The 17,760-nt window shown below is 37.0% G+C and overlaps 1 protein-coding gene across 2 annotated transcripts in view; it reads right to left on the reverse strand.

The window, feature by feature from the left end:
* Window positions 1–17,760, reverse strand: part of LOC127652584 (speckle-type POZ protein-like) — a 118,530-nt gene that overhangs the window by 60,212 nt on the left and 40,558 nt on the right. For both annotated transcript variants that reach the window (XM_052138811.1, XM_052138812.1), the window contains exon 3: window positions 864–1,192. In XM_052138811.1, coding sequence (XP_051994771.1) covers window positions 864–1,061 — 198 coding nt within the window. In that variant the 5' untranslated portion in view covers window positions 1,062–1,192. The remainder of the gene's footprint in view (window positions 1–863; window positions 1,193–17,760) is intronic.

The following is a 17,760-nucleotide window of genomic DNA, read 5'->3' on the forward strand; positions in this document are numbered from 1 at the left end:
TGGCAGCCAAAATAACTTTTCAAAAAGGTACTTTTATTCACCAAAGTGGCATTCAACTGATCACAATGTATAGTCAGGACATTAATAATGTGAACAATTACTATTACCTTTGTATGAAATCTTCATTTTTTGGCATTTTCAAGCATCTTCAAGGCCTTCATTCCTTAAAACAATGATTGACTGACAAGTTTCTAGAGAAAGCGGTTCCTAATATTGACCTTAAGACATGCCAGTATATTGCACACTGTGGCAACTAAAAAAAACAAAGAAAATGTTAAGCTTCACTTAACTAACCAAATAGCTTTCAGTGGTGTTTATTATAATGGCAAGTCATTTTCTAGTACCAAATTAGCAATTTAGCATGATTACTCAAGGATAAGGTGTTGGAGTGATGGCTGCTGGAAATAGATTTGTCTAGATTTGATAACAAATTACTTTTTTCAAATAGTGATGGTGCTGTTTTTTACATCAGTAATATCCTGAATATACTTTGTGATCAGTTCAATGCCACTTTGGTAAATTAAAGTACCAATTTCCTTCTGAAACAGCAAAATCTGTACATGATTCCAAACTTTTGGACGCCAGTGTATATGCTTTCAATGTAAAGAGAAGAGCAGCTTTAACGTCCTTCAGATGTTCTTCTTTTGTGTTCCATGAAAAAAAGAAACTCTAATGGGTTTGGACTGACATGACAGTGAATAAAGTGTAATTTTTGGTAAACTAATCCTTTAAATTCATTCCACAGATTTCCCACCACAAACAGCACAGAAATTGTATAAAAAATGTTAAAAAAAAAGGTACACCAAATTGAGCACCCCTGTCATACAGTCTCTAGATGAACAGATCTAACCACACACACTCACCTGTGTGTAACACCAGCTTTCGGCCACAGGACCGCTGGTCATTTCTGCAGGAGGGGGCGGACTCGGCACCCTGGACATTGCCAGTTTTGAGCGTTGGGGTGGGGTTGGGGAAGGTGCACTACGCCAGCCGCTGCAGGATGACGCCAACAAATGCACACTCAAGATTACTCCGTCAAAGGCAAATACATGCACACACATGTATATTTTACAGCCGCCGCCAGGATCCAGGCACACACTCGTGTTCAGCGTAACTCAGAGAACATGGAGGTAATGCTGACAAATTGTTGAGGAGATGTTCAGTGAGCCATCCAATTCAGATGTATTACAACCTGTAGTGGAGAAAACAGACAGAAAAAAAACAGAGATTGAGACTTTTTAGCCCACCAGCCAAAGGTGGCTGGTAGATGAAAGCCAATCAAATATCTTACCGGCCAATTTTGTTTTTATATATATGTTTTGTTTTTGCATTTAACAAGTGGAATTTACAGACATGAGAGGCAAATAAACAATATTATATGCATGTTTAAAAATTTACTTTTTAAAGAATTTTAAAAAAGTATTGTTTTTATTAGAAATATGAATAGCCAGAGTCTTATTTTCAGATAATTCACTTACTGCAACAAAAATTAAATTTGTATTTTAAAACCACATCAGCACTGTCATATGAACAAGTGAGTCTCATGAGCCTTAAGTACACAACACAGTAACAGTTCTTGGTTTACTTGGGAATAAATTAATTTAGTCAGCTCCATCTGATTTAAAAGTCTTTTTGATTCACTAAAAAGAACCAGTTCAAAAGAATAAATTGTTTGGGAATCAGTCTATTGGTATCGCTTATCACCTCGAGCTGTAGATACAGTAGCAATGAGGGTTGCTGTGGTGTTTAATAGTAATACAGGAAACAATAAATGTATTTTAGTCTGGTTTTCTGACTGCATCGCCGGAAGAATGAACGTTATAGAACCGTTAACAAAACCAGACGTTATGAAAATCAGTCAGTTTGAATTATAGTGCCATCATTACCAGAGAACTTGTTATGTGTGACGTTGGGTAATTAAAACATACTCGCACATCCACTGGAAATCCAACAGTGGTTCATCCCTTCATCCCAATGGCAAGAATGCTCCTACTGCTTTCATCTTGCTTCAAGATTTACTGCTAATGGTACATGTCCACTGATGTTGAAGAAATCTGCTTAGCCCCACTCAACACGCCAGAAAGCTGCCATGTATTGTCTATTAGCTTTCAGTACACGAGCAACACTACAATCTTAAATATGCACGATAACAAAAAATATTTTTTCATTTTAAAATGCCCAAAATATACAAACAGTGTTGATCTATTAAACTTTTGCTTAAATATAATGATGTGATTAAAGCACTGAATACTACCAGTTGACACACCATCATACTTTGAGACTATCGATGAGCAGCGGGACAAATAGCTAATAAGAGCCGTTTTAAACACCTGTGACCTTACCTGTGGCCTACAAAGCCACCTTGAGGATAAAACTGGAATGTGTAAAATTATTTTACAAGTTGACAAACTGATAGAAATTTAAAAAGGACCCGCCAGAGTGGCTTGTGACAACAAATTTCACCCGCTAAATAGAAAATTTAGCCGCACTTGGCTGGTGTTAATTTCAGACACTGCGAGCAATGGTTTACTACTTGTGAACATTCAGACTCCCTCTACACTGCTGTGGGAGGCGTTTAGAAATACAAAAAACGCTCTCAGCTTCGCTCACAATGCGCCAGTGGTAACGTAGGGTCAGACTGGATGAACCGGCTAATGCTAGCTGCCTTGCTAACGATTAGGCTACGTCGGACCGATGATGTGGATTGATTCCATCCACACCGCAAGACTTCATGACAATGGTTGCGCGTCTCTAGTGAAGAGAACGACAGAACAACAGTGATGTGGACACAGCTCTGATCTTTCTGCACTGTAATCTTGAATATTGTTCTCTAGCACCAAACATGCATAATGTCTGCCCTGTCCTGCTCTGCACGCGTTGCCTCTTTTCCCTGCATTTGTGAAGACATGAAGCGCTGCATGAGTTAACGGGGTTTCAAAGCACCTTTTAGACCATAATGTTTTTCCCTTCTAAATGTATCTTTATTAATCAGCATGTTAAGAGTCTTTAATAATAAACAAATTGATTTCTGTTCTAATTTTGTGAAAATTAATTAGATGTCTGGAATGGATAAGGAAAGACTCAAATTACTTGTTGGTAGACTAGTCTCTCACTTTAATGAAAATATACAAACGTTTTCTAAATTTTCTCTCGGGACACCTCTGAACCCACATTCAGCATCATTCCACAGTCACAAGGGCTTCTATACCCCATATTTGGGTATCTGAATCTAAAGAAAATTTAAAATATTTCATTTTAATGTAAAGATATTCCAACAAATACTGGATTCGATGACGATTTAATTTTAATATTACAACTGAAAATGTAAATTAATATTCAGAATACAAACAAAAGGCAGATGTGTGAATGGCACATGAGTGAATGGGCACTTGAGAGTGTTAGAGTAGATTTTATTCCTTTTGTTTACTAATTAAAAAAATAATCTTGGAAAATCATACTGATGTAGGTACACATTTGCAGCAGCTCCCTAATAATTGAACTGGTGTTCATGTTGAATACTGACTGAAAGACGTAAACAAAGTAGCTTCAGGTCATACCAACCGATGATTTGGACCATTGGCAGCAAGAATCAAAATGAGCTTTATTGCCAAGCATGCGTTTTTGTGACATACAAGGAATTTGTCTTTGTGCCAGAAGCTTCCAGAGCACAAACAATATAGCAAGTCAAAAATTGAATACAATTAAAAAGTGAAAAGAAAATATAAGTGTATATAGAAATACACACAAAAATTCTTTTTAAATAAATAAATATATATATTTATATATATATATAGATGCGCGTGTACAAATACAAATCTATTATATACAGATGCAAGGGAATGTATGGCAGAAGAGGTAGGGTATGTTGAATAAATATAAATAGACTAAGCTGTGTATTGCACATAACTATTGCTCAATGGGGAGTTTTAACCATTCATGAGATGGATAGCCTGAGGGGGAAAAATTGTTCCTGTGCCTTACAGTTTTTTCCCCTCAAGCATCTATCTCATGAACAGTTAAACGAAAGTGTTTAGCAGCCAGTTAGAAGTTTTCCTAAAAGTTTGGTCACCAACAACCACCCATAAAACCCTAACAAACACCTTGTATTGCCCTAACAACCACCCAAAACTCCCTAGCACTTTGGCGACGAGTTTCGCATGGGCAAACGCCATAGAGATTTTCATCACGAAACGTAAAAATCTAGGAATTAAAAGACTAATTACGGTTTTCAAAAGTTTCAAAAACTCCCCCAATCTGCCACAATACATTCACCATAAAAAACCTTTTGAGGTTCAAAAACACTACAAAATCCCACAATGTATTACATTAACAAAGACATTTCTGCTGAGCTGATAAGGCTCAGTAGAGTATCTTTTTTTTTTCTGCCAGTGGTGTCAGACTAAAAGCCAGACCTCTGAAGACTGGAAGCACCAAAAGCAACTACAGCAATTTTAAGTCCATCAAAGCTACATGTTTATAATGCTGGGGGGAAAAAAACTATTTCTACTTTTTCCCTGGTGTGTATGGCACTCTTTCTCGGTCTCTTTAACAGAAGAAAAGCCCATTCATCATACTTTTGGTTCTTCTGTTTATTTCCCCTCAAACCTCTGAACCTTAAACCTTTTCAATCTTGTTTTCTTGAGAGAGAGAGAAAAAACAACTCCAGGACTAATCCTTATTTTGCGCTCTCTAACGCTAATTAAAGCACTTTAATTGTTAGCTGGATACATCCATTAATGAACTGACATGAAAAACACCATGCTGGCCACTTGTCTAACAGTAAGTACTTTATAAGGCTTATTAAAGAATGTAAAAACTGTACAACAGAGGATCATATATAATATGATAACCAATAACCAATTAAGTTAGAAAAGTAAATTTCTCATTCCATCCGTGACATTTATAAATGTTTAAAGAACATGTGGTTGCGGTAAATGACCCGCACAATTATAAGCTGTGTGGAAACGTCTTTATTAAAGCACAGTGCTCCCAGGTAACTTTTTAATATACTTGACAGAACACTGAGATTTTCTGAGGTCATATTTCAGTTATGAACAGTTGAACATTTACTAGACAAGTCAACTGGAGGACCAAACTTTAAAAGTACATAAAATAAAAGCATTATTCAATCTTTTCTCCATCTGAAGTGACCTCATCAACCTTTCATGTTTCATTCCTCTCTTAATTTCTTTTCCTATCCTGCACTCCTTTCCCCTTTCTCACTCAACCTGCACATCCCTTTGTCTGCAAGCGAGGTAAACGGAGACATTCCTTTCCCTTAATTAGCATCTGATTGAAAGGATAGCTCATGGCCTGGTAGAACCTCCCAGAAACTGTGCAATGTTTTTAAAAAGCAAGAGAGAGGAAGAGTACATGGTGGAAAAAATTGACAAAGTGCAAAACAAAGTGAACTGTGAAGCTTAAGGGGAGGAGAGAAGAAAAATATTAGGAGAATAAGAAAGGTCAATTCGCAGCTTTTCAGCACTGCACAGTAACTCCAGCGTTCTGCCACTTACACGCTAGGGTTGGGCGATATATATTTCTAAAATGTGTATATTTCATGAGGTTGTCACGATAATAATTTATGGAGCAGTTTAGTTTCTCTAAAAACTAATGTGCTACTACACACCTCCTTCGAAAAATGTAAATCTTAATATAAATGTTGTTATCTAATTAAACTATTTGCATGTACAGCACACCTTATTTTCATTGGGATTTCACAAAATTCTTTATAAAGAGTTCCAAGAAATTAACACAATTAACCAGCTCAAGGTAAATCACAACATTAAAACTTTGATTTGAAGCAAAAGTGTATTTGAAAATCGGACAAAAAGAAAAATGAACAATCTTTACATCTTTAATGAGGGGGTGAACAACAATCCCATTAAATATTGTGAATGATGTCAAATAAAAAAAACTATAGAAAACTATAAACCTTTTGATTTAATATTGTTGAGAGTATACAAGCAATATATTTAAATAGGGCTGGATATTGATACAGATTTCCCAATTAGATTTGATTCCGATTCATAAGCTCTCGATTTGATTCTGATTTACAATTGATTCTTATGGGTATATATATCAGTCCCTTTCACTTAAATTTTAAAGATATTCTATTCCAGCTAATGCTGTTACACAGAGGATCTTCTACCTAGGTATATTAAGAAAATATTAATTTTACTAATTATATTTTATTAGTTTTTCATTTTGGTAACATTTTAGATTTTAAAAAATGAACAAATCCATGTTTTCAATCAATAAATATTATATATTGCAAATATTATATTTCTTTACATCTTTGTTTAATTGCATAAATGTACCATTTAAAAGTATTTACATCGATTTGTTGAACACGTTTTAAAAACTTGTACTGTCTCTAAGAAATTACTTCTTGACGTCTTTAAATGAATGCATGCTTATGAGAGAGACTTGAATGCCTTTATCTCTTCTGTGCTATGCATGGTTAGAATTAAATATAATTTTTTTTGCTTTAGATCAACAACTGACTGTAGAGAATAGAAAGCGTATTAAAAGAGGCATTACTCAATGACAAATGGGTCGTGTGGATCTCGTCTTTGGACATGAAACAACTTTTAACACGCAGTGAAAGGATCTCGGTGCTGAATAATTAACCACTGTACTTCACAATTACTGGCAAGTAAAATGTAAACATTTACTAGCTAGTTCCCAAATATATGTGAGTGATTGAGTGATTTGTGGATTGTTTCCTCTCTGGTTCATGGGTAGTATAGTTCTTCAGCAAAAGTTGTGCTATTAAACATGTTTATTTAAAAAAATATATATTATTAAGATGATATAACAGGGACTGATAGCTTCAATAGAAGCATATACCATTGATTAACAACCTCAGAGCTCGGAGTAGAATAGGGACAGGTGGCAGAAAAATTATTAGAAAGAAAATTACAGAGGCCCTGCAGTCCTTACCGGAAATTCCTCAATGTATAAATTAAAGACTCTGCCTGCTAACGCCCAAAAGTCTACCAAAGCCAGCCATACGTGAGCTAAAGGGGTCTGAAAGAGTCACTAAAAGCTGATCTGTTGAGTGTCAACCATCTTGAGGACAAAGAGTGTTCTGTGGACGCACCAAGAACCCTCCTCGTCCATGTTGAAAATCAGAAATTACCTAGATGTTAATGGGCATCACATGACTGGACATATGCGAAGGGACTACTCCTCTATGAAACGCATGGAAATCTTTTGTCCTTCAATAGAACCAATTTACACTTTAAAAAATAGACTAAGGGAGCACGAGACATTTCCTGAGGAACGTCTGATCGTCATGTGCTAAAAACTCACACTAGACAAAAAGAACTTGAAGCAGACTTTCTTTGAAATTATCCCTTTGAATTATCTTTTTAGCAGGACACAAAACGAATGCGCTGCGCATAACTTCAAATGTGCAAAATGAACTTTTCAAGTGTATACACATCAGGACATCTCATCTTAATCCAGGAACTTTGAAACAAATCGCAGAACTTACTTTACTGTAATATTATCCTGCACATAATCTTCCAAAATGCCTAGAACTCTCATTCAAGGTTTAACCTGATAATACTGATAAATGTGTTCTCATAACGTGTAATGTGTTATCCATGTAGTAAAACCAGTGAATTAACATTATGATTTTTAATCAGGTATTTTCATGTTTTGTAACTTGCACGTTGAATATTCATGAAGGTATGTCATATTTACTATCGTCGAGTTTCATTTTGCATGTCTCGAATGTCAATGAAGGGTATTTTCTAATATTTCTTAGCGATTTCATTATATAAAAGTTAATGATTAAACATTGCACAATTTTGAGCGGGAAACAGAAACCTTAAGAACAAAGACTCATTAATCACCTTCAGAAGGAGGTACAGATGATCATGTACTATCTGAAAAGACACTTCTGATTGGATCATTAGGGGTGTGGCCAACCTCAACTCAACCTTTCCTCCTAGGATGAACTTCAGTCTTCTCTTCTTTTCTGCATGTGCTTGCCTCTTCCTTGTGGCTCTTAGCCCTCTACGCCCCTCTACAGGCTCTGCACAATATAGAGTCAAGGAAAGTTCTGAACAAAGTTCAGAGAAAACTCTTCTATTCTCTGCGCTATGACTCACACACGTGACAGGGAGTCGCGAGATATCGCTTCAAAAGCCACATCATTCCAAACCACGATCTTGACAGAGCTCTAAAACATTGATGGAACAACCGGAACTTTCTACAAGGAGCCAAAGAACCAAAGCAAAGCAAGGAAACGCAAGTACATCTCAAAACTTGTGCTGTATGTGCTGGTGTCTCTTTAAAAGAATTTGAGTAACCAGATTGTAAATCGATGTATACTAAATGAAGTATCGATAGCTCAAGGCATTGTCTATACACTACATAAAGTTCCATTCTCTCCATTACAGATTGTCCATTCACCTTCTTTTACAGTTCACTTACCACCCGTATATCTTTGTTAGATATTTTAGATTAGCAATTAAGTCTTGTTTGTATTCAAAGATAATTTGACGGTGGTATATTTTCATAAATAATCTCATCACTTGATTTTTTTAAAGGTCTACACTCCGAGCTCGAACCATATCTAAACATATTTCTGATATTATTTTCAATGAGCCATGAGAATAGTATTACATTAAAGAGTTAACAGATGTGTCATATCAACTCAGCGTGGTCGAGTGATCAGACGTATACCATAATTCTTTTAAAAAGGGAATTAATTATAATTCCATTATTAAGCAAATTCCTTCCATATAAATTGTGAGCGGATACAACAAGCCTGTTGTATTACTTATTAATGGTGGAGAATCCTTTATTTATAGTCTGATAATTTGTCATTTATCCTTCTTTTAATGGTGGATTCAACATGGCAAATTCCATCATAAATGTTCTTTACATATTAATGGTGGAGATACATGGGTACTTTAATCCATACTGTGTACATTTATACTATTTTATAAATATCCTTAAAGAGTAGGTACAAATTATCATTAAATTTATCAGTCAGCATTCTGGTACCAAATTGACAATATGTTCCATTATAACAACATGTAGTAATAAAGAGAAATATTTACCTAGTTCCCTTTTTATAAAACATTTTAATACATGAAAAATGTCACAATGGGGAATAGTTATTTCCAATTAAGACAACTTATTGTTCGGAGACATTATTTAATATCTGGCATTATTGTTATTAGTTAAGCTGATCTCAATCTCTTTCTTTACACGTCTCCCTTTTCTTCTCCTCTGGCGCTATTTTGTTACTAATGAAAAACACTTGTGGCATTTTCACTCAGTAAAACAATAAAATATTAATCATTCAAGTCGGGTAAAAATTTGGTGTCCATTAGCAATTCAAATTACTGCCGACTTGCTGACAATTAATTTCCATGTGCTTGTCTCTCATCATGTGTCTTCAGCTATCTGTTTTCTGAACGTATTTTCCTGCGGACTTTGCATTGCATCTATCGGTGCTGTCAAACCAAGCTCACCTTGTGGCAACATAATATCATTCACGGATCATCTAACAACCTTTCAGTGAAAGCTCAAGCAACTCAAACACACCCACCCACCATGAAAAGCCAAAACTATGTCAGATAGTTAAGACAACATCTGCTAATCGAAAGCCATTGTCATAAAATTTCTTCATTCATCAAAGCATCATAATGAAAATTGTCATTTTTGGGTAAACTATCCAGGTACGATACCTACACTGACTGCGCCAGCACGAAGATTAATGGGTGATAAACCATAGGACATGAAAATGATAAACTCTTGCACACACATGAACAGACACATACACACAGTTTAGCTGTCAGAGAGAGGTATGAGAGGAGAAAACCATCTTGCAAGTACATGTTTCACATGTGATGCTTGTTCATTAGTTTGCCAACTCATTAAATAACTTCTTCACTAAAACCACAAAAACAACACAGACAAACACCATATAGGGCAGGGCTATTCAACTGGAGGCCTGTGGGCCAAATCCAACCTGTTTGAAATTTTCAGTGGCCCATGTGAGATTGTCAGTTCTTTAAGGGGCTGTTCACACAAAAAGCTTTGTGTGTCCCTTCGTGGTGTTTTTCTGATGTTTTACTTGCGCTTGACGGACTTCACGCCCCCTCTCAATGTTTTTACAGTGTCTCGTGCAGGAGCAATGCATCTTTTAGACTCTTTCAGAGATTATCTGTCATTTTGACAGAAAGGGAAGATAAAACAACTGAAATCAGGGACAATTGATAAGCATGAGTTTGGAGAAACAGAAAAGTTCTATTTTTTATTTGGTCAAGAAAACATTCGATCAGAGTTCATTTGGCACACTTTTGTGCCACCAGCAAACCACACCAGACTTTAAAAAAGTGGTATATTTAATGTGAACTCTGGTATGGTTCCCAATTGGTTTAAAAGCAATCCTTCCTACTGTAATTTGTGGAATGTAACCGCTTGATGCATTTCTCATGGCTGATCGACTCCAAAACAAATTGCCTAAACCATTGCCTTTGGAGAGCAACTTGCATTATTTGCATCTCTTGCCATGCATCCGTGGCAGACAAAGTCATGCCCTTTCAAAAAATATACGTGTCTGTAAATTTAAGTGGTAAGTTTAGATGTTGATGATTTGAGTGCATCATGGTTGGAATGCAAATCTTACAATGTGAAATAAGACATGCAAGCTAGTGTGATGGAATGAATCTCTGATTCAGATCAAGCAGTTGAAGTGTGAAAACAAAAAGTAAACTTCAGCATGCAACTACACTAACTGAGCACTTTATAAGAAGCACCTATACACCTATTTACTCAGACAATTATCTAATCAGTAAATAGTGTGGCAGCTGTGCAATGCATAAAATCAAGCAGATACAGGTCAGGAGCCTCAGTTAATGTTTACATCAACCATCAGAATAGGGACAAATTGTGATCTCAATAGTTTCGATTGTAGCATGAATGTTGTTGCCAGACGGGATGTTTTGAGTATTTCTGTAACTGCTGATCTCCTGGGATTTTCACTCAAAACAGTCTCTAGACTTTACTTAGAATTGTGCCAAAAACATCCAGTGAGTGGCAGTTCTGCGGACAAAAACATCTTGTTGATGCGTCAACTGAGAATGGCCATACTGGTACGAGCTGACAGAAAGGCTATGGTAACACTGTACAATTGTAGTGAGCAGAATAGTATCTCTGAATGCACAACATGTCGAACCTTGTGGCGGATGGGCTACAACAGCAAAACACTACATCAGGAATATTTTTGCACCCTTCACCCAATCGTTATCTTGCGAACGCTGGGTTGAGTGCTGGGTGGCATGATTTGGGGCACCTTTCTCCCATCGAGTTCGACCCAGGGATGGGCTGTACAATTCGGGGCACGTTTCTGTGATCTTGCAAGCTCTGTGCGAGGTGGCCAAGCAGGTAACCAGGTGTCATGCCGCCCTAGAGAACGTTGCCTTCCTAGGTGGCTGTATATTGCCTATGCCAGGATCCACTACTGATTATACCCAAGCCTTTAGATATAACAGACTTCTTTGTTAAACAACAATTCATATCTAGTAGAGTCAGACAACATGAGAGACCTTATTAGCGGGAACGTACAGGGCGGGAGGAATGAGATTGGTGCCCGCAAGGAGATTTAGCCCTCGAGGAATTCATTACTGCATCCGTTACCCTGCCAAAATAATAAATGAATTAATGAGGGGAGGGGAGTTAGCAAGGGAGGAATGGAGGGAGAAAAAAATATAGTTTCTGCAACAAAATTCTCTTTTAGTTGTGAATTGAAAGAGAAAAATCAAGTACAACCCCACCCAGTAGACACTCCCTACAGGCTTGAGCTTCCTGGAAGGAAATGAGCACCATCACATGACCTTTCTCTAAATTAAGCCCCTCCCACAGCATACATATCCAGGGGACAATTTTGCGGAGGGGGAGGGGCTTGATTTTAAAAGGGGGAGGAGTTTAGAGCAGGCTTAGAATTTTAGGAAGATGGGTCAAATCTCTCAGACTTATTTCTTTCTAGTTTAATTTGATCTAGTCTCTTTTTTCTCTCCATAGACACAGACATGTTGAAAGAGAAATGTTGGAAGAGTGTAACAGACTTTTTTTACTTGACCTTATTTAATCCTCAATGGCCTGCAATGCTAAAATGCACAAGAAGATTTAAGTTCAATGTAAGGTCAGCATCTCGGCATGCTTTTTATTTTTAAGTGAGCCAAGATATTCAATGAGAAAAATAGTTAATGAAAGGTGGCTGGAAGAGGGAAGGGTTGAACATTTTTTTTTTTTAAATAAGACAAAAAGGAAATTCATCGCAGAGATGGAGCAAGTTATTACACTTTAAAAGATTGTGAAGACAATTTTTTTCTTTAAGAAAAATGTAAACTGATAGTGCACAGTAAGTGTGCATGAATGTGTCTAAAGTAAAAAGGGTTATTTTGATTTCATGTTGACTTAAAGATGTTTCAATTGGCAGCAGTAAGAGTAGATGCCATTTCAGAGACTATTTAACAGAGACGGGCCACTTCTATTAAAATGAATGGAAGAAACTGGAATGCCCAAAGGTCAATGGATGCATCAAGGAAGTCCCGCATGACAGGTAAAAGAGCCAATTACCTTTTAGATACAGAAATCACCCGTCAATCATCTCAAGAATGAGCATTAGCTAGACAATTCAGTTTTTTTGTGTAATCTGAGGTAAAGCAGCACAATTTATGATACCAGTGTTGTCAGACATTATTAACAACAGGGTCAAAGCTATGCAGTTCAATTGCAACGTATTTGCTATATATAATCAATCAACACAATCAAAAGTAATCTTCAAAATAAAATAAAAAAAACAATCTTGAGATTTTAGGAATTCATATCGGAATCGTTCCAATTAATATTACGATTTATCTGTGTGTGGGAATGCTATTTCTACCCAGCCCCAGCTGACTAAACAGTACAGGCCATTTCTTATCTCAAATAGTTTTTGTCACAAGAAAGAAAAATGCTGGAAGACAGGGATAGTGAATATTAGATATGACCTAGAACTTTAAGACATCATATTGAAGAAATGTGAGCCTACTTCTGTCAATCACAGCCTTGTACGTGTCAAATTAAATATGTTATTTAAGTATTTTAAATGAATAAGCTGGTATTGCATAAAAAGCAAAAACTTGTGAAAGGCCAGAGAACATTTAACAGCATGACACACCATTTCATTACCTCCCTTCTTAGGTAAATAAATTTAATTTTCAGCTTGATTAAAATGGATTCGTAGATGGCAGAAAAAATAATTGTTGGAACAGTAAACTTTGTGGGGGAGATTGCATTTATCTTTTACCATCTCTCTCTCAAACACAGAGAAAGGGAAACCTCACTGGAAATCAGTGATCAGAGTTCAGCTGGCTAGAACCTCCAAAACTTGTCCTTTTTGGAGCTTAAAAGTTTTGGACCCCATTGACTGGCATTGAAAGGGCAAAAGCATAATACATGATTTAAAATATCTTTGTGTTCCACAGAAGTCATAAGTTAAATAATGAGAGAATTAGCATTTATGGTTGAACTATTACTTTAATATATGTGCTGTGCAGTGATATACACAGTTCAAGTGTATTCCAGTAACTTGCTACACGCACACACGCAATTTCTTTTTTTTTTTTGTTAATAATAATTTACGGTATACGGTATTATATATCCAACCACAAATTTTGGTATCATTCTACTACTCCAGCCGAGCAGCCAGAGAAAGAATAGTTATTTTCTTATTCTCCTCTACTGCAGCAGTATGCATGCATGTGTCACTGTTGAAAGGGCACCGGCCCCACAGGAGGGCCCCACTGCCTTCCATCCAAACACAACAGTTAGCAAAAACAAATGGCCACAACCTGACAAAACCCACAACCACAATCTGTATATCTCCAACCTTTTAAGTGAGAGAGGGAGAGCTCTGTGGGCAGAAGCTGTTAACCCACTGCTTGTTAATATACAAGTTATCATTAAAATGCAAGTAGGCTATTATTCCGGTTGTAATACCTCCCCCTTCAGTATGTCTAACCCTGTTCAACAAAACGTTACAAATCCTACCCTCAAATCAACTCTATGGAAGCGGTGCCCACTGCCACTGAAACCTCTCCAAACAGCCAGGTGTTCCCCAAGGCTCACCCTCAGGTCATTTTCTACTTTGTCATTTACAATGAATTTAGTTTTTGAAGCACATCAACAAAGTTAAAACAACATCTTTACATCAAGAACAAATGGATCATCAGTAATGACCTTCAACTTGACTTTGCCTGGTAACACATTCCCAGGCTCAATTATCCCTCTTCAATAGATTTCAAAGGTGTTTTCTAGAAGCATAAAGCGGTATAATTAGCGGGAGTCCTCTCTCACGAAAGCCGACAAACACAAAGCTGCTCAGCAGCTGCAAATTTTTTCGGCTGTCCTCACAATTGTTTGTAATCAGTTGATCCTTCCTTCCTTCATTCCACACAAACACACAAAAAAGAAAACGCTTACACATTCTACCACTCACCAGCAAAGCTTGAGCAATGTGTGAAAGCCCTTTGTCTGATACTCCTCTTCTGGTGAGACACTCTGTAAAAGTAAAACTTTTTTTTTTTTTTTTTGTAAGAAAAACTCAAACGTAACTAGTAGTTGGCAGAAAACAGAGGGGCATGCACTTCCAAGCATGATGAAAAGAAAACAGACTTGGCAAGGAGGCCCTGAGTATCCTCAAATCTGCATAAACCAGTAAACTCCGATGAATATGCATAACATGAAGACCAAGGTCATTACATCAAGATGAAATTATGAAGCTTAAATAGGATAACTTACATCAGACGCCCCCTCATTTTTGTACTGGACCACGCTAATGATCAGAATCAGAATCAGCTTTATTGCCAAGTATGCTTACACATACAAGGAATTTGTCTAGGTGACAGGAGCTTCCAGTCATCAACAATAAAAACAATATCAAAAACAGTAGTAAGACATAGGTAATTAAAAACAAAAAAGAACACAAAATAAATAATTATACATATACGTACATACACTCACCTTCATACATACCCACACACACACACGTAGTGCAAATCTAATACAATCTGTTATATAAAAGAACAAAAACCTGTATATTATGTACAGAGCAATGTAAGTAATGGCAGAAGTGGATATGTTGGATAATATAAATTAAAATTAAAATTAAACTGTGTATTGCACATAATTATTGCTCAATGGGGCAATTTAATTGTTCATTAGATGGATGGCTTGAGGGAAAAAACTGTTCCTGTGTCTGACGGTTCTGGTGTTCAGAGCTCTGAAGCGCCGGCCAGAAGGCAACAGTTCAAAAAGGTAGTGGGCAGGGTGAGTGGTGTCCAGAGTGATTTTACCAGCCTTTTTCCTCACTCTGGACATGTATAGTTCTTGAAGGGGGTGCAGGAGGCAACCAATAATCCTCTCAGCAGACCGAACTGTCCTTTGTAGTCTTCTGATGTCTGATTTCGTAGCTGCACCAAACCAGACAGTTATTGAAGTGCAGAGGACAGACTCAATGACTGCTGAGTAGAACTGTTTCAGCAGCACTGGTGGCAGGTTGAACTTCCTCAGCTGGCGAATGATATGATACTGTATGTAAGTGCAAAAAGGTGTGTTTGTGTAGGCCTGCTGTGATTTTTACATAATTGTTTGATTTTAGATAACATATTATCATCCAAATGGGCAAATTTAAAGCAAAATGTGCCTTTTATTTCTCCCTTTCTAGTCCAATGTGAATGCTCCAAATGAACTTGTATAATTTCAGATGGTGTTCCGAGAAGAGCTGGGTATTGATCCCGATTACTCAATTAGATTCTGATTCACAAGCTCTCGATTTAATTCAAATCCGATTTCAAATATATGTCGAAAAATATGTAATTTTTACTTTAAGATACTATGTGAATTCAAAATAAATTTAATTAACACCTTATTTCTACACAACTCTTTTTACATTCTGACAGTACAGTAGAGCACTTTACTGAGTTGGGACATAGCTAATAAAAAATTGTTTCCCACTCCATAACAGATATCTTTATAAATCTTTTCTTACATCAGGCAAAAGCAATCATTACTGTGGTTAGGCCAATGTAAATAGTCATTTTTTTAACACCTGCCACACTTGATGTAAAAATAAATAATCTCAAACAATAACATTTCTGTGAAAATACAATAGCAACATCACTATTTTAAATCATGATAAATGTAAGCAAGGGTGATGTGTAATTCAAAAAAAAAAAACTTTAAACTGGCACATGCAGTGATGTCTCTTGAGCTGTCCAGCTGTTTATAGGTTTGACATCTCGATAGAACTCTACACTATACATTTTCTGAATTTAAATGGGGGTTACGTTTAGAAGTCTGCACCACAATATCAAGGTAAGTGCCATGATTGTCAAGGGAAGTCCCCGTGATATCAAGTGATCAGCTCTGCACTATCCATCTCTGGGATAGCGAGGGAAGCAAGGTTAAAGCGCCACACAAAAACGAAGAAAGTTTGACATAAATATCCCCATTACATAGTTATATTCTAACTTTCAAAATAATTAGAACAGCACAAATGTTATTGCAACAATATACATTTATATATATATAAAACAACAACATCTATCCAGTGAAATATTTGCTTAAAGTGAAAAATAAAAGACATTTAAAAATAAATTCTTCCTTATGTGTACTACACATAGTGAGCCAAACAGAGAAAAGTGTGTGTGTGTGTATATATACAGTGGGTACGGAAAGTATTCAGACCCCCTTAAATTTTTCACTCTTTGTTATATTGCAGCCATTTGCTAAAATCATTTAAGTTCATTTTTTTTCCTAATTATTGTACACACAGCACCCCATATTGACAGAAAAACACAGAATTGTTGACATTTTTGCACATTTATTAAAAAAGAAAAACTGAAATATCACATGGTCCTAAGTATTCAGACCCTTTGCTGTGACACTCATATTTAACTATTTAGCTGTCCATTTCTTCTGATCATCCTTGAGATGGTTCTACACCTTCAATTGAGTCCAGCTGTGTTTGATTATACTGATTGGACTTGATTAGGAAAGCCACACACCTGTCTATAAAAGACCTTACAGCTCACAGTGCATGTCAGAGCAAATGAGAATCATGAGGTCAAAGGAACTGTCTGAAGAGCTCAGAGACAGAATTGTGGCAAGGCACAGATCTGGCCAAGGTTACAAAAAAATTTCTGCTGCCCTTAAGGTTCATAAGAGTACAGTGGCCTCCATAATCCTTAAATGGAAGACGTTTGGGACAACCAGAACCCTTCCTAGAGCTGGCCGTCCGGCCAAACTGAGCTATCGGGGGAGAAGAGCCTTGGTGAGAGAGGTAAAGGAGGACCCAAAGATCACTGTGGCTGAGCTCCAGAGATGCAGTCGGGAGAAAGTTGTAGTAAGTCAACCATCACTGCAGCCATCCACCAGTCGGGGCTTCATGGCAGAGTGGCCCGACGGAAGCCTCTCCTCAGTGCAAGACACATGAAAGCCCGCATGAAGTTTGCTAAAAAACACCTGAAGGACTCCAAGATGGTGATAAATAAGATTCTCTGGTCTGATGAGACCAAGACAGAACTTTTTGGCCTTAAATCTAAGCGGTATGTGTGGAGAAAACCAGGCACTGCTCATCACCTGTCCAATACAGTCTCAGCAGTGAAGCATGGTGGTGGCAGCATCATGCTGTGGGGGTGTTTTTCAGCTGCAGGGACAGGACGACTGGTTGCAATCGAGGGAAAG

The sequence above is a fragment of the Xyrauchen texanus genome, chromosome 12 (genome assembly GCF_025860055.1).
Source record: "Xyrauchen texanus isolate HMW12.3.18 chromosome 12, RBS_HiC_50CHRs, whole genome shotgun sequence".
NCBI lineage: Eukaryota > Metazoa > Chordata > Actinopteri > Cypriniformes > Catostomidae > Xyrauchen > Xyrauchen texanus.